General features: G+C 44.7%; 1 protein-coding gene across 4 annotated transcripts in view; it reads left to right on the forward strand.

Moving 5' to 3' along the window:
- Positions 1-18,264, forward strand: part of wu:fj29h11 (protein NO VEIN) — a 50,580-nt gene extending 32,316 nt beyond the window's left edge. For all 4 annotated transcript variants that reach the window (XM_038975058.1, XM_038975060.1, XM_038975059.1 and 1 more), the window contains 25 exons: positions 371-497; positions 674-793; positions 1,646-1,796; positions 1,993-2,105; positions 2,206-2,356; positions 2,713-2,961; positions 3,076-3,273; positions 4,172-4,353; positions 6,152-6,338; positions 7,059-7,201; positions 8,710-8,909; positions 10,420-10,685; positions 10,775-11,012; positions 11,155-11,335; positions 12,186-12,312; positions 12,458-12,538; positions 12,625-12,813; positions 12,910-13,175; positions 13,349-13,497; positions 13,587-13,783; positions 13,896-14,018; positions 14,207-14,428; positions 14,598-14,763; positions 16,583-16,739; positions 16,922-18,264. In XM_038975058.1, the coding sequence (XP_038830986.1) occupies positions 371-497; positions 674-793; positions 1,646-1,796; positions 1,993-2,105; positions 2,206-2,356; positions 2,713-2,961; positions 3,076-3,273; positions 4,172-4,353; positions 6,152-6,338; positions 7,059-7,201; positions 8,710-8,909; positions 10,420-10,685; positions 10,775-11,012; positions 11,155-11,335; positions 12,186-12,312; positions 12,458-12,538; positions 12,625-12,813; positions 12,910-13,175; positions 13,349-13,497; positions 13,587-13,783; positions 13,896-14,018; positions 14,207-14,428; positions 14,598-14,763; positions 16,583-16,739; positions 16,922-17,398 (4,660 nt within the window). In that variant the 3' untranslated portion in view covers positions 17,399-18,264. The remainder of the gene's footprint in view (positions 1-370; positions 498-673; positions 794-1,645; positions 1,797-1,992; positions 2,106-2,205; positions 2,357-2,712; positions 2,962-3,075; positions 3,274-4,171; positions 4,354-6,151; positions 6,339-7,058; positions 7,202-8,709; positions 8,910-10,419; positions 10,686-10,774; positions 11,013-11,154; positions 11,336-12,185; positions 12,313-12,457; positions 12,539-12,624; positions 12,814-12,909; positions 13,176-13,348; positions 13,498-13,586; positions 13,784-13,895; positions 14,019-14,206; positions 14,429-14,597; positions 14,764-16,582; positions 16,740-16,921) is intronic.
- Positions 18,265-26,176: the final 7,912 nt, after the last annotated feature.

Genomic DNA, 26,176 nt, shown 5'->3' on the forward strand with positions numbered 1-26,176 from the left:
AAGCAGGAATCAGGAGGATATAATTATGGTCAGATTTGACACATGGAGGGCGAGGGAGAGCTTTGTATGAGTTTCTGTGTGTGGAGTAGAGGTGATTTAGAGTTTTTTTTCTGTCCCTGTTGCACCGATGACATGGATTTCAGTTTTCCTGCATTAAAATCACCGGCCACTAGGAGCGGCAACTCTGGATGAGAATTTTCTTGTTTACTTATGGCCCTATACAGCTCGTTGAGTGCCAACATTGGTTTGTGGTGGTAAATAGACGGCTACGAAAAATATAGATAAACTCTATAACTCAGGCAAGCAGAACCGTCTATACTCAGTAATTTAGAGGCAGTCACATCAATGTTGAATGTTTGTGTTGTGTCAGCTGGACCACTAAGATCTGTCTGCCGCTGCGCTCGGAGTGCTACCAGACCAGAAACCTGTTCCACGATGTCCACCCCTCTCTGCTGCTCTTCCTACATCGCCTACGATCTATCACCATCTACAACCAGGTAACACACACACAAAGGTCATGGCTCCACCACGCCTTTCAATAGGCTTCCAGGAGCTTCCACCATATTGCTTCCAGTGTACAAACACCGAGCGGTAGAGGCAAGGAGTTGGCTTCAGACTGGACTGTTGTTTGCTGACATCTGACTTATCTCTCTCTGTGTGTTTCCCTGGCCAGGCTGAGAAGCGGATGGTGACCATGACGCGTAGAGACCTGAGTCACAGCGTCCTGGAGGTGGAACACACTGAGGGAACAGAACGCTGGCTGGTGGTCAAACACACACTGCACCCCACCAAGGTACCACACACACACACACACACACACACACACACAATGATCCTCTCATCTCCTCGTCTGTGTGTGTTATGTAAGTGTTCCTCTGTCTACACCGCTGAGACAGAAAGCTTCTTCTGCTCTCTGTCAGACATGCAGGCTCTCTCATTAGGAAGGTGTAGTGAATTAATTTCCACTGCTGGGAGGAATATTTGACATGAAAGACCAGACACAGACACGTTTTGTTGATGTTTCTGATATAATTGCCTTTTTTGAGTCTGGCTTCCCTTATCCCCCATCCCTCTCTTTATCTCTGTCTCTCTCTCGCTCTCTTCCCCTCTTCCTCTCTCTCCCTCTTTATTTCTCTCTCCTTTATCCCTCCACCCTCTCTCCCCCCAGAGAGCCAGCTGCCAGTTACCTGCAGTGAGGTTATGCAACAGTAGAGACAGATCAGAGAATGAACAGACTCACAGATGTTACATGGTTTATCGAAAACAGTGAGGCTAATTTTAATGGGGTTCCCATTGTGACAGTGCATATTGAAATGCTGTTTATAGTCAATGTTCAAACTCAAATCTTTTCAGGTTTTCTCTCGTCTCTCTGTGGGAGTTGTCCTCTGATCAGTGGCAAAACAGAGCACTTGTCTCAGTGACTGCCTGGTGATTGTCTGTGTTTGAGTACTTTCCTTTCCTCTCGTCCATGAGGGCTTACTAATCTAACTTAATGGGAAGGGTAAAAGCAAGGCTTCACAGCTTTCACAGATCAATTGAAGACAGATCAGTGATTATTTCGAAGAAGGGAGGCGAAAAGGAACTATTAGAAAGTGCCGAAATTTAATGATGATCATGGTGTTACGGTGATATGTTTCCCCGTTAGATCAAAGATGAAGTGGAGTCCACTGAGCTCGCCCTGGCCTTCCAGCTGGATGATGACCTCACAGGAAGTGACATCCGAGCCCCGCCCCAGAAGCAGCCAGTCTTCGCCTTCCTGCCTCTCCGAAGCTTCGGCTTCCGCTTCATCATCCAAGGTCACACACACACACACACACACACACACACACACACACACACACACACACACACACTCACACACACACGCTGGTGCTCTCCTCAAGGTTCACCCAAATTGCCCATTTAAAATGCACCCTTGCAGTAATACCTCACAAACTCATACCAAGCCTTCCAAATACTTTTCAAGCTTTATTTTTTCCTCTTTCACTCCAGGTGACTTTGACATTCCTTCTTCTCGTGAGGATGTGGACAGAGATAGCTCATGGAACCAGTGGCTCCGTTCTGAGATCCCCCAACTCTTCTTACGCGCCATGGACGTCTTCAGTGTAAGAGAAAGGAGGGAGGGAGAGGATGATCAAAATAATTTACTCCTGCTCTGCAAGTTGTGTTTCTGACCCGTCTCATCTTCTCACCTCTCCTCTCCAGGATCACCCAGAGTTCAGTGGGCTGAAGGGCCTATGTAATTTCCTGCAGTTTGTCCCTCTGCCTGACGAGGTGCTCGACTTCTTCAAGCCTGTCGCCGGGCAGATTATACAGCTGCTCAAGGGAAAGGCCTTCCTACCCACACTCAACACAGGTACCCTACCTCTGTACCCCTCTTTCTCTCTCTCTCTCCTTCTCCATACTTCTATCCGTAAGTCAGCTTTATATTTTGTTTATTTAGTAAATATTTTCTTAACTCTTATTTTTCTTAAAACGGCGTTGTTGGTTAAGGTCTACACCTGTTGTATTCGGCACATGTGACAAATAAAATTAGATTTGAGTAAATCTTCATCTTCCTGCTCATGTAACCATCATATGTATTTTTACTATGTTTTTGTAACTTTCCCCAGGTTGTTGCTGTAAATGAGAACGTATTTTCAGTCAACTCACCTGGTAAAATAAGAATAAATAAAATCAACTGACTCCTGTCTCCCATCTTCTCCTCTCCAGATGGTTCTGTGGTCTTCAAGCTACCCTCCCAGGTCGCTGTGTGTCGGGATCCGGTCATTCGCGACGTGATTGGTGGAGAGGAGCTAAACAGACACCTGTCTCTGTCCTATCTGCATCCAGGCCTGCTGCCAACCCCGCCCCTATCCCTGCTCACTCACCTGGGAGTACGACACCTGAGGGGGAGTGATGTCACCACAGTAACAACTGCCATGGCCAAGGAGCTGTTGCAGGGAGATGGTGTCAACTCAGGTGAGGGGAGGGTGGTGTGTGTGTCTGTCTGTGTGTGTGTGTGTGCGCGCACGTTGTTTATATTTCTTTGTGATGGACGCAAACCCACTCTCTATCTCTGTCTCTGTGTATCAGACTCAGGCCTGCGTCATCTGGCCAGGTTGTTGGTGTGTAACTTCCGTGCGTTGGAGCAGGGCTACGGAGAGACAGACTCTATCCTGACCACCCTCAGAGATCTACCCATAATCCCACTGGCTGACGGGCGCATGGTGGCACTCAGCGGAGAGGGAGTCTTCTTCCCCATGACTGAGACCAAGAACCACAGCAACACAGGTAACATGGCAACATTTTAGAAAAATAAGCTTTTTATGCGTATGGAAACATTTCTGGGATCTTTTATTTCACCTAATTAAACATGGGACCAACACTTTACGTGTTTTATATTTTTGTTCAGTGTAGTTCACTTGGGAAAATAGACCATTCTTTATAATTTTTTCAAAGTCTACCCAGAAACATAACCAGCTGGTGGTATATTCAGGGTTGTAAGTGTAAGAGATATTTGTGGTAGTAGGTTTGAAAATAGAAGCTGAATCAGATTGTTCCATCAAAGACTACTCACCCCCCCCCCCTGTAAGGGCACGAGAGCTTGACGTCAAGAGTGGTGTGTTCTCTTCCCCACATGTCCTTACGCACACACAGAGAGGCACAGAGGTGGTATTACAACAGCATTGGTGTGCGTCAGCACATTGACAAAAATAACCCAAAAGCAGCTTTAGAGCAGGGCCAGGACGATACCAGTATCGCGATACTCGTTAGTATCGCGGCAAGGAAACAAAACTTGAAACGGGTTTAACTTCTTTAGGAAAACAGCCCTAATGTTGGAAACAAACATCATTATGTCGTCATTCAGAGTCACATTTATTTATTTTCCAAGCTATAGCACACAATATTTTACATACATACAACTCAAGGACCAAAGAGTTTGGGCTGCTTCGTGTTTTCATTTTTGCCAAGGAAAAAAGATTGCGATACTGGTATCGTCCCGGCCCTACTTTAAGCGTGTCTATAATTAATAGATTTCCATGCTGTGATGTAAGTCTCCTTCCTCTAAACTTGTTTGGTGCCTCTACTCCGTAAGAGTGCTACTGCTTCTTAATTAAGCCATTTCTTCTGCATCGCCAATTTTAACCTATGTTTGATATAGTTCCACTCTCTCCCTCCTCTCCTCTAGGTGTATATGGAGCACTGTACAGGGATGTGTGTGTGGTCCACCCGTCTCTGCTTTCCTGTGTGGAACCACTGGAGAGCCAGCAGATCCGAGAGCTGCTCAGGAGGCTGGGAGTCCACGAGCTAGAGCCACAGCAACTGCTTGAGAAACACATATACCCTGCCCTGAAGAACAACACATGGAAGGTAACACACACACACAGAGACATCCATTGTTCTATATAAATTGATAATTGATTTCTATATTTGTTCTTAAGTGCACAAAGAGCATCTTATCATCCACTATCCCTTCCTCTTTAATTGTTTTTTAGTTTAACCTTTATTTGACTAGGCAAGTCAGTTAAGAACAAATTATTATTTACAATGACGGCCTACCAAAAGGCAAAAGGCCTCCTGCGGGGACTGGGATTAAACATTTTAATAAATTAAAATATAGGACAACACACACATCACGACAAGAGAGACAACACAACACTACATATAGAGAGACCTAAGACGACAACATAGCATGGCAGCAACACATGACAACACAGCATGGTAGCAACACAACATGACAACAACATGGTAGAAACACAACATGGTAGCAGCACAAAACAGGATACAAACATTGTTGGGCACAGACAACAGCACAAAGGGCAAGAAGGTAGAGACAACAATACATCATGCAAAGCAGCCACAACTGTCAGTAAGAGTGTCCATGATTGAGTCTTTGAATGAAAACTGTCCAGTTTGAATGTTAGTTGCAGCTCGTTCCAGTCCCTAGCTGCAGCGAATTGAAAAGAGGAGCGACCCTGTGCTTTGGGGACCTTTAACAGAATGTGACTGGCAGAACAGGTGTTGTATGTGGAGGATGAGGGCTTCAGTAGATATCTCAGATGGGGGGAGTGAGGCCTAAGAGGGTTTTATAAATAAGCATCAACCAGTGGGTCTTGTGACGGGTATACAGAGATGACCAGTTTACAGAGGAGTATAGAGTGCAGTGATGTGTCCTATAAGGAGCATTGGTGGGAAATCTGATGGCCGAATGGTAAAGAACATCTAGCCGCTCGAGAACACCCTTACCTGCTGATCTATAAATGATGTCTCCGTAATCTAGCATGGGTAGGATGGTCATCTGAATCAGGGTTAGTGTGGTAGCTGGGGTGAAAGAGGAGCGATTACGATAGAGGAAACCAAGTCTAGATTTAACTTTAGCCTGCAGCTTTCATATGTGCTGAGAGAAGGACAGTGTACCGTCTAGCCATACTCCCAAGTACTTGTATGAGGTGACTACCTCAGGCTCTAAACCCTCAGAGGTCGTAATCACACCTGGCAAAGCCGGCCAGAGGTGGTTAGAATAGGATGGGGGGCCAAAGGTCTTTGTGAACAATAGAGAGTCAGAGTCAGTCCCACGGTAGAGTAAACAAGAAATGTTGATCTGGAGCGAAGTTTATGCTGTGAAGGGTAACACCCTGTATATATCCCTGCTGAAAAATCCAAGTTTATCAACCTCCAAAACGATCTTATTGTAAAAAAACATGTGAGAGCTCACATGCAGCTGTGTGCCTTCACTTATCATTCAGTCCTTATAAAGTCAAATATATCATTGTCATGTATTTTCTTGCCTTTTGAAAATAAAAGATAGCTTCAGACTAGACATTTCTCACTCAGTTCCAGGTTGGATGGTGTTTTCAGGTTTCTGTTTGTTTGCCAGAGCATTTGCTGTTTAGCTTGGGAATAAAAATCCTTGGTGGTATGAAGGTAATTCCATCCAAAATCAGGTTGTAGGTTTGGAGTTTTGATATGGAGTGAAGGTTATGTTGTAGAGGGTAGCATCCTGAATGTGTCCCTGCCAAAAAATCTCAGTTTATCTGACTCTAAATCTATATTTTATTTAAAACATGCTGAAAAATGCAGGAGCTTATCTGCTCATGACCTCTCTCTCTCTCCATCTCTCCCTCCCCCTCTCCGTCTCTGTCTCTCTCTCGCTCTCTCTCTTCTCCAGTCCAAGCCGGTGGAAGCAGTGGTGAGCTACCTAGTGTTCATCAAGCAGCACTCCTCCCCTCAGGAGTACACTCACCCAGACACTGTAGTACCGGTACTGACCACAAGGGGACTGCTCTGCCCTGCTGACCACAAAGTACACTTCTCTACACACTACGGCAATATGGACCTGCCCAACAAACTACCAGGTACACACACACTGTAATTATTAGGTCATCACAATAGAATTCTCAAAATGTTACCATTTATAAGTAAATACCAGTCAGCTAGCAGTTAAGGAAAGTGTTTGTAGAGAACTGTTGAACTGGCCCAAATACTACTGCATGACTAAATACAATGGGATATTGTTCCCAGAAGTAAACCTTGCCCTTTGTGACTGTCCCCAGAACAAACATGGCTTGGTCCACGTCGTCTGGTGAAATTTTGGACAGTGCACTGGAGTGTGTGTGTGTGTGTGTGTGTGTGTGTGTGTGTGTGTGTGTGTGTGTGTGTGTGTGTGTGTGTGTGTGTGTGTGTGTGTGTGTGTGTGTGTGTGTGTGTGTGTGTGTTTAGCAACCCCCTTTGTGAGAGAGTTTGTGCGTGTGTGTATAGCAGCCTCAATTGTGAGGGTGAAAGAAGGCATGAAATGCTGTGAAGAGGGGAGCTGTGTGTGTCATTAGTTATGTAACAGAGTGGATCTGCATGCTTGACCTCCCTCTAAAGGGAGAGAGACTAACCACTTCTTTCTCATCCCTCACTTTCCTCTGTTCATCCTGTTCCTAACCACGAGCCTCTTTCTCTGTACTCTTCCTCTGTTTCTGCTCCCTCGCTTGGCTGAATTTACAATCACATTAGTCCATAAGCTAAAGCTACACATCACTCATTATCTCTTGCTCTCTCTCTCTCTCCCTCTCCCTCCCTTTCTCCAGGTGTGGACTGGGTGTTGCTGAGTGGTTGTTATGTGGAGACAGATGGAGACGTGGAGGGATGGAGAGATCTGTTCATCAGGCTGGGAGTCAGAGAGAGACTCATACTGAGGAAAGAGAGAATCACTCTAACTTCTAAAGAGCTGGTGAGGAGGGAGGACGGAAATAGGCATATGTATGTTTGACCCATATAAACAGAGGATGTAAAAGTTCAAATGCTTTGATCTGTTTTATCAGACACCGTATTGACTGGTGACTTTGAGTGGTTAGAATCCACCATAAACTCTGTGGTATTTACTTGTGCATCAGAGTTCCTGTTTCAAATCAAATTGTATTTGTCACATAAGCAACAGGTGTAGACTAACAGTGAAATGCTTACTTAGGAGAGAGAGAGATGTGTGCATATAGGTAGGGATAAAATGACTAGGCAACAGGATAGACCATAAACATTACACTGTTTATGCTCTATCCACTGGGTAACCAACTCCTCTCCTCCGCTGTCTGCACACACCCAAAGTATGAGAAACACATTCACAAACGCACACACTGACTGGCTAAGGACTAAGGCTAGATTAGTCTATGGATGATAAACAGATTCCACACGTAGTGCTCTGGCCAAAAGTATAGTATGGATAGGATGCCGTCATGATCAGCAGCAATGACTATTGACTAAGGCTAAAGTCATCTTATGAATGTCCTAGAGCAGGGATGGGCAACTCCAGTCCTCGGGGCTGATTTGGTGTCACACGTTTGTCCCAGCCCGTCCCTGCCTTAGAGATTAACATAACATAGGACTGTTTCCCAGGCATGATTAATCTTCCCATACTTAATGGGTGGACATATCTCAGAGGTGACTGATGTGAACAACTCTTTAAGACCGGGGTATATCACATAGGCGATGGATTAATAAGGTCTGTTTTAGACCATGGTGAGGAAAGGGATTGTCGATGTATTCGACTGAGTTATTTGAAGGCTTCAACACTCTTATGTGATGTCTGAAATCAATTTAATTATGTTGTCTTAAGTACAACCCGGCCTCCCAAACACAACTATCTACCAAGATGGCACCGACAAACATGGCCTACCTGACTCTAGCTCCTAGAGAACTTTGCAGTATTCTTTTTATTTTTTTTGGGGGGGGGGGGGTTAATTTTTACAGTATTCTTAATTTCTTCTTTTTTTGTGGGGGATTTATGTGTATTGTTAGGCATTTCTGCTCTGTTGGAGCTAGAAACTAAAGCATTTCACTGCACCTGCAATCACGTCTGCAAAATATGTGTACGTGACCAATACTATTTGATTTCACCTCCTCGGTTTTGGGCAGCATCGCGTTAGTGAAAACCCAGACTGTTCTCATGGCAGACCTGGTTGTAGCTAGATATGTTCGCGTTGGGGACAGTTTTAGCATTTTAGCTAACCTTAATCTAATTCTCCTAACCGGCAACGTTAATTTTCTTAACCTGCTGTGTAAGTTCTGCCCTGAGAAGAGTCTTGATTTCTACTAATGCGATGTTTTGGCCGAGTCACTCACAGGTCCACACATCTGAGATTGACTCTTTCTTCTTTCCCTCTATCCCCTGTCATTGTTCTTCTCTCTCCTTGCCATTCCTCCTCACTCTACCCCCCCTCCCCTTCATCCTCCCCTCTCTCCCAGGCCTCCAGTCCCTGGGCGGTGGAGAGTGAGTTGTGGCCGGGTAGAGCAGGCAGGGCCGGAGGACCAGAGGAGGGGTGTGTGCTGGATGACTACCCCAGCGAGGAGCTCCTCTCTCTGGTCACGGCACAGCTGCCTGCCCCTGTCCTCATGGAGCAGAGACGAGCCCTGCTGGAGCTACTGGAGACCAACTGGGACACTGGGTAACCAACTCCTCTCCTCCACTGTCTACACACCATATATACATATTAGAGGTTGACCGATTTAATGGACGATTAATTAGGGCCGATTTCAAGTTTTCATAACAATCGGTAATCGGCCTTTTTGGACGCCGATTATGGCCGATTACATTGCGATAAACGAGGAGACTGCGTGGCAGGCTGACCACCTGTTACGCTAGTGCAGTATCAAAAGGACCTGGTGGCTGCAAGGAGCCAAGGTAAGTTGCTAGCTTGCATTAAACTTATCTTATGAAAAAACTATCAATCTAAACATAATCAATAGTTAACTACACATGGTTGATGATTTTACTAGGTTAACTAGCTTGTCCTGCGTTGCATATAATCAATGTGGTTCCTGTAATATGTGGTTCCTATAATAACTACAACCTAAAACTTCTTACCTGGGAATATTGAAGACTCATGTTATAAGGAACCACCAGCTTTCATATGTTCTCATGTTCTGAGCAAGGAACTTAAACGTTAGCTTTCTTACATGGCACATATTGCACTTTTACTTTCTTCTTCAACACTGTGTTCTTGCATTATTTAAACCAAATTGAACATGTTTCATTATTTATTTGAGACTAAATTGATTTTATTTATGTATTATATTAAGTTAAAATAAGTGTTCATTGTTCATTCAGTATTGTTGTAATTGTCATTATTATATATATATATATAATATATTTATGAAAATCGGCCGATTTTAATCGGTATCTGCTTTTTTTGGTCCTCCAATAATCGTTATCGGCGTTGAAAAATCATAATCGGTCAACCTCTAATACATACACACACACACAAACCTCTGCACTCACTCAAAGTATGACAAACCTGTTCACACACTCTTATACAATATGATAACCCACACTCCCCCGACAACTCACTGGATTATTGGCCCTCTTTTGAGGAGCTGGGTTTACAGGCCTCCACACTCCCAGATTATAATCCCTGCAGTCTGCCACCGAGACGGCCTAATCCAGCCCAATCCCTGCTGTGTGTGGGGGAGTTAACTTTTGGGAGATCTATCTGGTCTTGTTCTCAATCTGAAGATTACTCACTTGTATCCTCACTCCTATCCCCGCATTCTTGTGTCTGTGTGCTTCCTTATAATAATTGAAAATCCAAGTTTGCAGGGTAGGAAGTGGAAGTGCTCTATTTAATGAAGAGAATTGCATGCACATTTAAAGGACTGGACAGAACTGAATTCTCATGGTTGTCATGGTTTAATACTGTAATATAACAATGTAGGCCATTGGCCTGTGGAGTAGAAGCTACTTTAGCTAGTAGTGATGGTCTTCTCATACCATCCATGTCTACTGAGTCATATAGGGATGTGATACTGAGCATTATCACATTGCACTCATCTCTTTCAAACATTTGTTAATTCATATTATCCAGTTTTCCTCTAAACAGCTACTGGACATTCATTCCGATTCTGATTATAACATACTCATTTAGTTCTTTCTCTCTCCCTATCTCCTACTTTTATCAGTGACCGGTACTCTCAGTATCTCACAGCCCAGGTGATTGACAGCGAGGGCCGGCTAATCAAGAGCACCAAGTCCTCCTTTTTCCATTTCCTGTCCTGCCTTCCCTGGGTGCCGGCCTATTGTCTGCAGGCAGGTGCAGAGGGAGGGAGAAAGGTGGAGTATCTGTGTCCTAACTCAGTCTACCTGTACTCACCTGAGGTACACAATCTACTGGGGACTCACGTCAGCTATATTGACATGACCCCCAGCGAGTTCACCAGGACTCTAGGTAAGAAAGTGTCTGAGTGTAAGGACTACAATAACAAAAACTACAAATCACAGAGGCATCCTTAATCCGGCTCCTCTTTTTTCCTGTAGGAATGAAGAACAGCGTCACTGTGGAGGAGCTGATTGGCTACCTGAAGAAGTGGTGTGTAAAAACATGCTCAGCTAATGGTCCAGAGGGGCAGGAGAAGCAGGAAGAGGAGGGGTCAGACTTTAGCTCAACTGTGCAGCACGTCCACAGTGTGTACTCCTTCCTGCACAAGAACTGTTCTCAGACCAGCCTCAAGGAGCTGTTCCAACATACACCGGCCGTCTTCATAGAGTACAACAGGTCGGTCACCTCCCTAACCCCAACCCGTGACCTCTCACCTCTAACCACTCCCATGTAACACACCAGCCATGTTCAGCGAATACAACAGGTATACCACAGCCGTGACCTCTAACCCATGTGTGTGTTGGCCGTGTCCCTCCAGGAACGGAGACTGGTGTTCCGGTAGGTTCTACCACCTGAAGGAGGTGTGTTGGAGCGACCCCACCGAGATGTTTGTCCGCTACCGGGAGCTGACCCGCGGGGCTGACAGTACGGTACAGGAACCCAGAGTCCTGGCCCCCTTCTACAGCAAACTGGACGACATGACGGACCTCTTCAAACGGGTATGGAACCACTCAAACTCCTGGTTTAACCCAGGGATTATTGGTATGTCATACCTTTTGATATATATGGCACTTCAACCAAAGAACCGTATATGTGCCTTTTTCATTTTCAGATTACAGATTTTGTATCATCTGATAAATTCACTGTCCAGAGTTCTCAGCTGACATGGAAATGTATTGTACATGTTGTCTATTTATAGACTGTATCTAATATCAAGACTCTGGATGATTCATAACGACTAGACAACTAGAAATACGCTGAGTATACAAAACATTAAGAACACCTGCTTTTTCCATGACAGACTGACCAGGTGAATCCACTTCAGGATTTTTAAGCCTGGAGACAAATGAGACATGGATTGTGTATGTGTGCCATTCAGAGTGTGAATGGGCAAGACAAAAGATTTAAATGCCTTTGAACGGGGTATGGTAATAGGTGCCAGGCGCACCGGTTTGTGTCTAGAACTGCAACGCTGCTGGGTTTTTCACGCTCAACAGGTTCCCGTGTGTATCGAGAATGGTCCACCACTGAAAGGACATCCAGCCAACCTGACACAACAGTGGGCAGCATTGGAGTCAAATGAGCCAACATTCCTGTGGTATCTTTCGACACCTTGTAGAGTCCATGCCCTGACGAATTGAGGCTGTTCTGAGGGGGGAAAGCAGGGGGGGTCAAATCAATATTAGGAGTTCCTAATGTTTGGTATTCTCAATGTATACCATAAAAACAATAAACAGAGATATATCGTTCGTCGGTTGGAGGGTTTAGATGACACACCAATTAGATGCTGTTCTTTCTCCTTTGAGTATATTTTCTTAAGCAACACTGTGTTGTGTTTTCTTACTGTAGTTGTTAAACGTGGAGCGCTCCCCATCCATGCTGCAGTATGTGGTTCTACTGGAGCTGGTGTGTAACTCCTGTCCTCTACCTACTGTAGATGTACTCCGAGATGTGTCCAAACTCTACGCCAGGCTGGGTGAGTCTCTCTCCCTCTCCTGAGTCACGGTCCTTTCATGGAAGTTATATAATGCCCTTCTACCTGAACCCAGTCTGAATAACTCTCTGTTGTGTCTGTTATTTCCTGTCGAAATAACGATCTCTCTGGGTCTGTCTCTCTTCAGCTGACAAGTGTAAAACCCCTGGACAGGGAGAGCAGGAGCACAACCTAAGCATCAACCCCAGATACTGTTCTACACTGAAGGGTGAGGAACAACACACACACACACGCCAGTTCCTTATTGGACTGGTTTTAGTAACATGTACATTCTTATTGTCCTCCGATATTCAGGGATGTTGCTGGATAAGAGGGTGTTTCCCACTAAGGACAACAGCTGGGTGACTCTAGCCCACAGACCCATGATACCAGACAGCAAAGACCTGGAGAAGATCTTTAAGGCCCACAAACAGGTGTGTCTGCTCAACCTGCCCCTCCCAGAGAAGAGGCCAGCACCCAGGACCAAGACTGGACCATCCCAAGGTACTGGACATAACGCTGCAAAAGTCAACAATGTGACTTAATAGGGAAAGTACATGGAGAAGCTGTGGATCTGTATATCTGACTCTCTCTCCCCAGGTTGGTCTGTCAGTGCGGGGTGGTTCAGTGAGGAGGATAGGAATCTGTTCCTGGAGATCTGTGGCTTACGCTTCCTGTCCCAATGTGTCAGTACTGAGGCACAGACAGAGAACTACAGACCCTGCCCCTCCATGCAGCGCCTGGTGCGGTCTGTGGTTCCCTATATCCAGAGGTTCCTCTACCACCACGAGGACCTGCAAGAACTCTACTGGGAACTAAAGAAGAACAACATCCAACAGACCATTAGACAGCTCACCTACGGACAGGTATAGTACAACCTCACCTTAGAACTCACCGTACCTTACCGTGGAACCTAATCTGAGAAACTCATATTAGAGCCTTAGAACCTTACATTAGAACCTCACTTCAGAACTTTAGCTGAGAACCACACCTTTTAAACAGGTAGGAACCTCACCTCAGAACCTGTGTTTGTGTGCAGGTAGGTATGCTGTACACGCGGTACCTGCTGTCTGTGAGTGATGAGGAGGATCCCGTGGTAGAGATGGAGGATGTCATATGTCTACTGAAGGACAACAAGGAACTCTACATCCAGAAAGACCACCTCTCAGCCAGGCTCGACATCTGCAGGTGTGCGCGCGCATGTGTATGTTTGTGTGTGTGCGCAGGTAGGTATGTGTGTGTGTTGGTAAATAACTCCTGACTGTGTGTTTCTTCAGAGAGCTGGTGAAGCTCTTCAGCTTCGAGAGCAGTCACAGGAAGGAGCTGGTGCACTTCCTGAGTGGTCTGATGACATCACTGACGGACAATGCAGCTCTAAAGAGGTTCCTTCAGAAGGAGTGCCCAGGAGAACTGCCCAGTGAAGAGGAGGCATGGGAGGTCCCTCAACCTGTACTACCTGTACAGCCAATACCAGGTAGTGTGTCTTGCACTGACCAATCTGACTACACTCATCAGAATATAATGACTGAAGTTATGGAAGTAAACTGCAGATATTTCTTGTTAAAACTCCTCTCCTCCAATTCCAGTTGCATCACCGGTTGTCTCAACCCCAGAAGATGAGTTCCGTCCTGGGCAGGAGGATGGAGAGCAGACCCTAATGTGTTGGCCTCCCCGCGCCTCCCTCTCCAACACAGCAGCCAGTCGCACAGGTACTGAGAGTTGTCTCGTGTGTGTGTGTGTGTGTGTGTGTGTGTGTGTGTGTGTGTGTGTGTGTGTGTGTGTGTGTGTGTGTGTGTGTGTGTGTGTGTGTGTGTGTGTGTGTGTGTGTGTGTGTGTGTGTGTGTGTGTGTGTGAATATAGTGTGTACCCATAATCCTGTATGATCGTACCCTCTCAGAGCGCCAGCAGACAGCAGGACCAGTGGAGGCGGTGTTGAAGATGTGGCCCCCTCCGGCTGAACCCAAAGACAGCCCCAGCCATGGCCCCAGCTCCATCTCCAACTACAGCCCCAGAGAGAGAGACCCAGAGAGGGAGATGGATGCAGGGAGAGAGGGTGTCCAGAGTCAGAGCGCCCGCGATGGCACAGCGGAGCACCATCCCAACCATCTGGGTACCATAGGTCAGACCCTCTTTGTCCTTATTATGGCGTTTATTTAGGTGTTTATGATGGTATATGATTAGGTGATTGGTTGATTTGTCGATTGATACATGTTTTTGATCATATGCTTGTAAGCAGTATGGAACAGTATTGTAATTCTCTCCTCTCCTGGTTGTTTTGCTACACACAGAGCCCAGTCAGGATGCAGCAGTGGAAGCAGAGCAGAACGCAGACAGAGCTGTGGCAGGTAGAGAGTCTGGAGGAGATAGGCCCAACACTCACAGAGCCAGCCAGCACACTGCAGGAGGCCCAGACCAGCACAGACCAGACAAGACCAGTGGACACACGCAGCAACCGTAAGACCCATCCCCGGACTGCAGCTTGTACACTCTGAACATTTAGTTTTTTGCGGTAGTCCATTATATGGCGTCTTTTAAATGTTACTTGCAACACTACATGACCAAACGTATGTGGAGACCTGTTCGTCAAACATGTCATTGCAAAATCATGGGCTTTCATATGTAGTTGGTGCCCCCTTTTGCTACTATAACAGCCTCCACTCCTTTGGGAAGGCATTCCACTAGATGTTGGAACATTTCTGAAGGGACTTGCTTCCAGTGAGGTCGGGCACTGATGTTGGGACATTAGGCCTGGCTCGCAGTCGGTGTTCCAATTCATCCCAAAGGTGTTCGATGGGTTTGAGGTCAGGGCTCTGTGCAGGCCAGTCAAGTTCTTCCACACCGATCTTGACAGACCATTTCTGTATGGACCTCGCTTTGTGCACGAGGGCATTGTCATGCTGAAACAGGAAAGGGCCTTCCCCAAACTGTTGATACAAAGTTGGAAGCACAGAATCGTCTAGAATGTCATTGGATGCTGTAGTGTTAAGATTTCTCTTCACTGGAACTAAGGGGCCTGAACCATGAAAAACAGCCCCAGACCATTATTCCTCATCCACCAAACTTTACAGTTGGCCCTATACTTTGGGGTAGGTAGCGTTCTCCTGGCATCCGCCAAACCCAGATTCATCCGTCGGACTGCCAGATGGTCAAGCGTGATTCATCACTCCAGAGAACGCGTTTCCAATGCTCCAGAGTGCAATGGCGGCGAGCTTTACACCACTCCAGACGATGTTGGCATTGTGCATGGTGATCTTAGGCTTGTGTGCGGCTGCTCGGCCATGGAAACCCATTTCATGAAGCTCCCGACGAACAGTTCTTGTACTGACGTTGCTTCCAGAGGCAGTTTGGAACTCGGTAGTGAGTGTTGCAACCGAGGACAGATGATTTTTACGTGCTTCTGCACTCAGCATTCCCATTCTGTGAGCTTGTGTGGCCTACCACTTCACGGCTGAGCCGTTGTTGCTCCTAGACGTTTCCACTTACAGTTGACTGGTGCAGCTCTAGCAGGGAAGAGATTTGACGAACTGACTTGTTAGAAAGTTGGCATCCTATGACAGTGCCACGATGAAAGTTACTAAGCTCTTCAGTAAGGACATTCTACTGCCAATGTTTGTCTACGGAGATTGCATGGCTGTGCGCTCGATTTTATACACCTGTCAGCAACGGATGTGGCTGAAATAGCCGAATCCACTAATTTGAAGGGGTGTCCACATACTTTTGTATATATAGTGTACATATGAAGTGGGTAAATGATATGTTAACATTATTAAAGTGACCAGTGTTCCATGTTTATGTGCATAGGCAGCAGCCTCTAAGGTGCAGGGTTGAGTAACCGGGTTGTAGCCGGCCTATGAACAGTAATTTAAGTTCAGGGCAGGGTACTGGGCGGAGGCCGGCTAGTGGTGACTATAACAGTCTGATGGCCTTCAGATAGAAGCTGTTTTTCAGTCTCTCGTCCCGGCTTTAATCAAATCAACTTTATTTGTCACTTGCGCCGAATACAACAAGTGTAGACTTTACCGTGAAATGCTTACTTTACAAGCCCTTAACCAACTGTGCAGTTCAAGAAGAGTAAAGAAAAATATTTACCAAGTAGACTAAAATAAGTAATAATAAAAAGTAACACCATAAGAATAACAATAACGAGGCTTTGTACTGGGGGCACCGGTACCGAGTCAGTGTGTGAGAGTACAGGTTAGTTGAGGTCATTTGTACATGTAGGTGGGGGTGAAGTGACTATGCACCTGTACTGACCTCCTTCCCCCTCTCCCAGCTTCAGTACCACCATTCCAGAGGGGGTGGTCTCCAGTGTGTTCCAGGGGGCTAGCCAGCGTCCTCCCCTGGCCCTGGACTCACCTGTTTGGGCTAAACCTCAGCATCCTCAGGCCCTCCTCGAGGACCTGCAGCTTGAATGCCAGAGACCTTCCACGGTGAGTGACTGATCAGACACATATGATGATTTATAAGCACAGTAAGAGGCTCATCCTGCTTTTTCGAAATCATCAACAAAAAGTGCTCCTTTTTGCAGATGTTTTTATTGATTTCTATAAGCAGGAAGTCCTATTGCTGAGTGCACCTTTTTAAAAGGTGTATTTCTATGTGTGTTCTATAGGTACTGTTTTCTGACGATCAGAGGGACACAGTGGCCATCGGGGAGTGGGGCGAGAAGCTGGTCTTCTCCTTCCTCTGTCACTGGCGAGACAGCCAGGCCCCCGGGGGGCCCAGCCTGGTCACCTGGTACAACCAGTGCGGAGAGAGCGGCCAGCCCTATGACTTCAAACTCATTTTCAACCTCACCCAGGAGGGGGAGTCAGGAGAGGGGGAGGAAAAAGAGGAGAACCAAGAGAAGAAGAAGCGAGGGATGGTAGTAAGAGAGGTGTTTGTGGAGGTGAAGTCAACGGTGAAGAAGGACAGAGCGTTCATCCACCTCTCAGCCAACGAGCTGGACTTTGCTCTGAGGGAGAAGGAGAGGTATCACGTGTTCAGGGTGTACAACGCAGGCGACTCCGAAAAGGTCCGTCTGTGTCGTATACAGAACCTGGCCCAACACCTCCATGCTAAAGACCTGGAGCTCTTCCTCTTTGTCTAGCCAAAAGAAGTGCACTATATAAGGAATAGGGTGCCATTTGGACGCAACCAAGTATGTCTTTCTTCCTGAATGTGTCTTTTACTGTCCCTCCAGTAACATTTGGATTCAGGTCTGTGGAACATACCATTTGATACCATAATGTAGATGCCACTTTTGTTGAATTTGTTCAATTTAATAGCATAAAAAATACTTACTTTATTAACACAGTTCCCTAGTGAATGACAAGACGAATACCAGCTGAAACAACTGTCATTTATTTCCTGAGTGCGTCTTATCTATGGTAACATTTGTGTTGATGTTTGTTGAAAAAAGTTGCTTCCCATAGTTTATTAACTGCTTATTTTATCATGCAAGCTGTTTTTATCTACCTCTTGTGTAAGAGAGGGGTCGGGTTTCTATGTTATAGCTATTGCACTATAGTCAGAAGGACTGCAGAGAAGACTTTTACTGGTAACTAATGTTTTACATGGATTTGTGCTGCCTTTTTAAACAACCTTTTAAATGCACAGATTTTCGTTTAAGAACCTTTTATAGTTTGAAGATGTGTTGAATCTTGACTGGTCTGATGTAAGTGAACATACACTTACGAAATATTAGGTTTATGCCCTGTTCTCCGTCCCAAGCAAGTTGACAGTCAGGACATTCCCTGGTATTCAGTCAGTTATATTGTAATGTCATACTGGACTGTGAGTTAAGTTATACAGTTTTGAAACTGAGATGAGGTGTTTGAATAAAACAATCTTTTATTTTTGTCTCAGTTCTCAACAACAACAAAAAAGAAAATACTGAACAACTGTTGGTGTTAGATTTGTTTTATCATTCCGTTGAAAAATAAAACATCTTTCCAGGTAATATGGAGGCAAAAATAGTCTAAATGTAATTTATTTTGTACCATTTTGTTTCTCTGATCTTTGGAAAGTAATCATAGGCTCTGAGTCTGGGTGCTGCGCCTCACAAAATGCTAGCACTGCGTTGTGACGCAAATGCACACACACACTCCTCATTGCTCTTTTCAGCAGACTTTGTTTGTGACATCCAGACCCTGTAGGAACAGAATAGTTTATAGGCCTCTGTACCAGAGGATTAAGTGATTATGATGAGTGTGTGTGAAGATAAACCACGCAGAAACAGACCAGACAGGCTCCACACACCGTTCCTCTGCAATTACTGTATAATAATGAACAGACCATTGACAGGACAAATACATACATGCATACATGCACATACACACACTTAGTCATTGCAGTATTTTTATAGGCTTGTATCTTCCCTGTCTTGTGTATTTCTTTGTGGAATGTAACGCTGTGGTATGAGGGAGTGTGGAATGTTATGGTATCTAGATAGCACTGCCGGCCTTCTCCCATCTCTATCTGTTCTTGTGATGCAACCTGTTGGTAACACCACAACAGAGATGGTAATGATATGTTACTAGGTCTAATAACTAGTCCTTTTCACGCCTCCCAGTGACAGTTTAGTGCCCCAGGTGCACTATTCTAAGATGTATTCCTCTCTCTTCCTTCATCTTCAGTGATCTGAAAGAACTGGACAGGTGATAGCAAAGTCCTACTGTAGTGAACATTCTCCTGTTTTCAGATCAGTTATTAGCCTAAACTAAGATGATGGAGAGGAAGCCACTGTTTGTTACAAGACTGTCATGCATCCAATGTGACCCCTTCCTTGATCAATGGATGTAGTGGCAAAGCTGGCATTGCTTTAAACAGTTCCAATTGTGCTGATCATAGTAGTAATATGAAACAATGTCCATCATAGTCCTACAATAAAAATACCTATTACTAATTTTGAGATGTAGCCCATCACTTTCCATGACTTGAATCCCTATAATGCCATAGCCCTCCCAAACCCTTCAACAACCGTCAACCGATAAATTCACGTCTCACTCCTACCTTTCCTTTCCGAGTTTAACTCGCTAATCTGTACGGAGACAGTGAGGACGGTCGCTCCGGTCCAGGCTTGCAAGCAGGGTGCGCGTCTACCGATTCTCCGCTGCTATTGGTTGAGGCGGAAAAGGGGCTGGAACCTCGTCTCTGATCCTCTCATCCAGGAGCGATGCGGAGACAATAGGACTGGAGCTAGAGAAGCTTGCGAAAGTGCTAGCGGTCCGCTGAGAAATGCGAATTTACCGCTAGACCAGGTGTCAATAGCACGATAAGGTACATTTGAATGCAGACGGGGAAGATAAATTGTTATATTAAACTGCTCGGCTATGTGCTATCATCCTCACGATTTGTTATTTATCTGGCGTGACTGGGCAGACTTCAGAGCCCTCGTATGTTGGATGGATTGAATGGTGAGTAGCCTATTGCAGAATGAGAAGTAACTGATATTGAATTATCTAAACATTGTAGAATCCTCCACTGTAGCTGCGGAATGGGTGGTGCGCATTTGCCTGGCACCAAAGGAGACTTCTGCTTGCAAGGCTACTGCTGCAAGGTGTCAGTTGAAACAATGCGGTTGCATTTGTATTTCTGTGCTGATTATTTATTGCCGTCCTCCGTACTGGATGCGATGTCTTCTGATGTTTTATGGGTTTGCGTAAAAGTGTACCTGGATCATGCCAGATATGTGTAGTGCATAACATAGTCCATTATATCCGACAATTGATATGTGTTGCCTCTTCGCAATGTGGTTATCTTCATTTGTTCTAGGCTAGGCAAACACGTATGTAAATTAATTCCTTCTCTCAAGTGCTCTCTCTCGCGCGCAATGACAGTCACTTTACATCATATTGACTGTTTTCCAGTTTCTATCTCGTCGTCAGCTCTCTCCCTATTTCTCTCTCTCTCTCTCTGACGGTCACTTGTTCTCATCACTTGCAGTTGTCGAGGACAGGACAGACATAGTCATAGATATAGCATAGGCCTATGGCTGGGCCTACAGGGGACACCAGCATAGCCGCTTCTGGCCGGGTTGGTGCAGCAGGCGGCCAGGGTGCTCAGGGTCCGTCAAGCTAACTTAAGGTTAAGGGAAAGGCCTTCTTTAAAAAAAAATGTTTTTAACTTCATATTCATCATCTACAACACCACCCCAACATCAACATATGTGAAAATAGCGCATTTCTATGTTTTGTAGTAAAAAAGGAAGAAGATAAAGCGGGTGCTTAGCTTAAGCACAGTCTCTAAGCCTTTATCTGGTCCTGGGAAATGTCTATTGTGCTTCAAGGGATACTTATGGATTGTGGCAATGAGGCCCTTTATCTACTTACACAGATTCAGATGAACTCGTCGATAACATTTTTATGTCTCTGCTTGCAGTTTGAAAGAAGTTGCTAGCTAGTGCAATTGCTAATGCCAGTTAGGATTGGCACCTGAAACTATCTAACTTCCTTCATACTGGACACAAAAGGAGCACGACCATATCTACATCAACGAGACCGCAGTGGAGAAAGTGAAAAGCTTCAAGTTCCTCTGCGTACACATCACTCACAATCTGAAATGGTCCACCCACACAGACAGTGTGGTAAAGAAGGCACAACAGCGCCTCTTCAACCTCAGGAGGTTGAAGAAATTCGTCTTGGCCCCTAAGACCCTCACAAATGTTACAGATGCACAATTGAGAGCATCCTGTCGGGCTGTATCATCGCCTGGTACGGCAACTGCTCCGCCCGCAACCGCAGGGTTCTCCAGAGGGTGGTGCAGTCTGCCCAACGCATCCCCGGGGCAAACTACCTGCCCTCCAGGACACCTACACCACCCGATGTCACAGGAAGGCCAAAAAGATCATTAACGACAACAACCACCCGAGCCACTGCCTGTTCACCTCGCTATCATCCAGAAGGCGAGGTCAGTACAGATGCATCAAAACTGGGACCGAGAGAGCTTCTATCTCAAGGCCATCAGACTGTTAAATAGCCATCACTAGCCGGCTACCACCCGGTTACTCAACCCTGCACCTTAGAGGCTGCTGCCCTATATACATAGACATGGAATCACTGGTCACTTTAATAATGGAACAGTAGGCACTTTAATAATGTTTACATAATGCTTTACTCATTTCATATGTACAGTTGAAGTCAGAAGTTTACATACACCTTAGCCAAATACATTTATTTATACACAATTCCTGACATTTAATCCTAATAGAAATTCCCTGTCTTAGGTCAGTTAGCGTCACCACTTTATTTTCAGAATGTGAAATGCCAGAATAATAGTAGAGAGAATGATTTATTTCAGCTTTTATTTCTTTCATCACATTCTCAGTGGGTCAGAAGTGTACATACACTCAATTAGTATTTGGTAGCATTGCCTTTAAATTGTTTAACTTGGGTCAAACGTTTCGGGTAGCCTTCCTCAAGTTTCCCACAATAAGTTGGGTGAATTTTGGCCCATTCCTCCTGACAGAGCTGGTGTAACTGAGTCAGGTTTGTTCAAACACGCTTTTTCAGTTCATTTTGCTACAATCGCAATAACTTCTGCTAAATATGTGTATGTAGGATGGAACAGTCTGTTTAGTCATACCATTTCTCCAAGAAAAAACTGCAATAACTCTAAAACAGAGACTTTGCCTAAGGGGCTGGCACTCTTTACATTTTAATATATTTTTTCTCACCAGCTATGCCCCGAGGTCTAAAGCATCCGGGTGAGGATGGAGAATTGTTTCGTTCACATGGGTATAAAGCCTGCATGACGATAGCTGCCAGGACTGGTTGTAAGCAGGGTTGTAATGGCTGACCAGAAGCAGCTCCACTGCTCTCTGGGCCACCAGGCCTGCGGAACTAAAAGGTCGGGAGAACGGGGTCGTCAGCCCCCACCTCTTGAGTTTTCTTGAGGATTTCCGTGAGATTAATCCCATCGTCATTCTCGTCATCCCCTAACTCACCTTCGCCTGACAGTATGTCGTCAGACAGTGAGGGGAGGGAGTCGAGGCTCCATGGCCTCACCCTCAACTAGGCACGGTTGTAGGGAGCTGAGCCTCAGCTGTCGCTGTTGGCTCAGTGGCGAGGGTACTACCCAGATAGAAGCACGTTTAAGCCTCCTTTTCAGACCTGCCCTTGTCAACATTTAGCAGTTCTTACAGGATTCACGGTCCTCAAGTGCCTCTTGGACATGTTCCTTACCCAAGCAATTGATGCATTGAGGGTGGGAATCTTTCCCTGCAATGATGAAACCGCAAGTACAAGAACATGGGGGTCTGAGTGCTTGGCTAGGCTCATCCTGGGATGGGATAGCATTGGCCATTGTGAGGAACAAGGCTTGATGGGGGGACAGAGCAACGCCTGCTGTAAGAAGGAGCGCGAGAGAGTAATACTCTTTGTGCAGAAGCGATCCGAGAGTAGGTGATCCTAGCGAAACCCCACATGAGATATCAAAAAGAATAATTGAAAGAGAACTGATCAGATCTGACCTCCAAGTCAGGGCCAGAAGGGAAGGGCAGTGTGAGGACAGTGTGAGGACAGAGTCGTAGGCCTAGGCTACAGCTGCACCATGCAGAGCTCAACATGATGCAGCTCCTGAGAATGCTGTCCCAATAGAAATGATTATGCCTGACATAGAATGGGTGTCCTTTACGCAGACCTACAGTGGAGTCCAAAATGATTGGGTTATTGAGCTAAAAAGACTGTATAAAATAAATCATACAAATACTGAGCTGAGCTATTTGATAAAGATTTTAATTTACCGGCCATTGGAAAAATGTACTGGACCCATATGCATTGGGTGCATAAACCAATTAGAGCGTCAACCCACGGTGCTCAGAATAATCACATTTAAATCAAACTGGATAGATATCAGAAATATAGGAAGGCCAGGACTAAAAACAAACAAAATATAACTATTGTAAAATAGATTGTGTCCGTAAAATGTATATAGTGTGTATACGGCGTCACTACAGACCCTGGTTCGATTCCAGACTGTATCACAGAATCATCCGTCTCATGCTACCACTAGAGTGAAAGCACCGCCAGCATTCAAAAGTGACCAAAACATCAGCCAGGAAGCATAGGAACTGAGAAGTGGTCTGTGGTCACCACCTGCAGAACCATTCCTTTATTGGGGGTGTCTTGCTAATTGCCTATAATTTCTTCCTTTTGTCTATTCCATTTGCACAACAGCATGTGAAATTTATTGTCAATCAGTGTTGCTTCCTAAGTGGACAGTTTGATTTCACAGAAGTGTGATTGACTTGGAGTTACATTGTGTTGTTTAAGTGTTCTCTTTATTTTTTTGAGCAGTGTATATATATATATATGTGCATATGTATATATGTGTGTATATATATATATACTACCGTTCAAAAGTTTGGGGTCACTTAGAAATGGCCTTGTTTTTGAAAGAAAAGCACATTTTTTGTCCATTAACATCAAATTGATCAGAAATACAGTACAGACATTGTTAATGTTGTAAATGACTATTGTAGCTGGAAACTGCTGATTTTTAATGGAATGTCTACATAGGCGTAGAGGCCCATTATCAGCAACCATCACTCCTGTGTTCCAATGGCACGTTGTTAGCTAATCCAAGTTTGTCATTTTAAAAGGCTAATTGATCATTAGAAAACCCCTTTGCAATTATGTTAGCACAGCTGAAAACTGTTGTTCTGATTACAGGCTCAAAATGGCCAGAAACAAATAACTTTCTTCTGAAACTCGTCAGTCTATTCTTGTTCTGAGAAAAGAAGGCTATTCCATGCAAGAAATTGCCAAGAAACTAAAGATCTCGTACAACGCTGTGTACTACACCCTTCACAGAACAGCGCAAACTGGATCTAACCAGAATAGAAAGAGGAGTGGGAGGCCCCGGTGCACAACTGAGCAAGAGGACAAGTACATTAGTGTCTAGTTTGAGAAACAGACGCCTCACAAGTTCTCAACTGGTAGCTTCATTCAATAGTACCCGCAAAACACCAGTCTCAACGCCAACAATGAAGAGGGTACTCCAGGATGCTGGCCTTCTAGGCAGAGTTGCAAAGAAAAAGCCATATCTCAGACTGACCAATGAAAAGAAAAGATTAAGATGGGAAAAGAACACAGACATTGGACAGAGGAACTCTGCCTAGAAGGCCAGCATCCCGGAGTCGCCTCTTCACTGTTGATGTGAGACTGGTGTTTTGTGGGTGTAGACTTATTTTAATGGACAAAAAATTTGCTTTTCTTTCAAATACAAGGACATTTGTAAGTGACCCCAAACTTTTAAACGGTAGTATACATTTACCCCAAAAATGTATGGGGGATTGGAAATTATGGAGACAATTACATTGATGGAAGCTATAATCTATCCGCAATATATATTAAAAAATCACATTTAGATTATGGTAATTCATTTTAACAGAACAAGCAACTGTAATGAAGCAGACAATAAATCGTCATTTTCAAACATTTGGCAAAATGCAATTAGTAGGAAAAAAAACATTCTAAACATCACACCTGTGACAGATTAAAATATCCATTAGGAATTTAGAAAGGGGGGGAATCTAATGATGCAACAACTAGGATGGGTTGCTAATATGACTAGGATTGTGCCTTTGGCTTCTGGGCAACTGAAGAAAGTTGATATGAAAACCGATAGAACAGGAGAGAAATTGCGTAGTGGTGGGTCCTATAGGGAAGTAAATTGAAATAAATGTTCCAAAATTATATAATTAAACCATTATTAAATCATTCAAAATACCTCACCAGAAAGCATGACTTAGCCGCAGAGGAATCGAGGATCATTTGCTTCTTTTACAAAATAGCTGTGGATTGTTTCAAATCATAAGTCCACAGGCCAGTGCCTACTTACAGTACATAGGAAGCCCGCAATTTGGTCAGTGGGAGTGGCAATAGGCCTAGCTGACTATTAAGTTGCAGGTAGGTGCCCGTGAAAAGCATCTAAAATATGTGTAAAGATAATGTTTTTTTAGTGTAATTTAAAATGTTGAGACAAGAAGAAGGGGAGGGGTGAGTTGTGAAGATATAGGCGAGTCTCCCTCCGGAATGGCTCAGCTGTCTCCCGCCAATTCTTGCGCATTCAATGTTCAATTGTGTGAATTGTTTGCCTTATGATAGTTTATTTAGATCAATTCCCCATTACAGCAGACAGGCTGAATAGAGAAATGAATGCGATTGAATTAAACTGCATTTTAATCATATTTCCTGTTTTAATTTGATCGGCTTTACGTAGGCAATTTTTACTTAGTTGACAATGGCCTACTGCTGCATTGACTTCATATATTAAGTCACCAATGGATCACAGTGGATCAATGTGATTATGTGTTGGTATGGCAGTGGTTGGTCCTCTAGCGTTAATTTAATTTAAACTTTTAGATTTGATCATTTTACAAGTGACTATGATTTTGAGAAACTGAAATGTTATTATTGAAATTAAACTCTTCCACGAAAATGTGCATCTGAAAATGCTAACTGGCACGCAGATCGGTAGAAATGGTAGGGAGGATACATTGTCAGCTTCCCCAAACTTGAACCTCACCTGCCGCCTATAAAGTCTATCAAATAATTGCCTCCGTGTTTCCATGGTCGGATTTTGACTGTACGCTACTTTGAAGCAAGGTAACACAATTGAATTCCACTAAATTATGCAAATTAATTTATAGACGGTAAGCATGACGGTCGAATGTATTTCCATTGACTGGTATTTCCATCAATGAATAAAAAGTATTATTTTGCAATGGGATTTTTTTTCTCCCGGTCATTTTGGCCAGCAACAGTTTTATTTATCAACTTTGTTTTTTTTTTGGGGGGGGGGGGCGGCACGGAAACCCTGATCTCTGTGTAACCTTTATTTAACTAGGCATCTGCCTGTGTGTGCATGCGATTGTCTGTGCACG

This window comes from Salvelinus namaycush, chromosome 35, assembly GCF_016432855.1.
Source record: "Salvelinus namaycush isolate Seneca chromosome 35, SaNama_1.0, whole genome shotgun sequence".
In the NCBI taxonomy this organism is placed as follows: domain Eukaryota; kingdom Metazoa; phylum Chordata; class Actinopteri; order Salmoniformes; family Salmonidae; genus Salvelinus; species Salvelinus namaycush.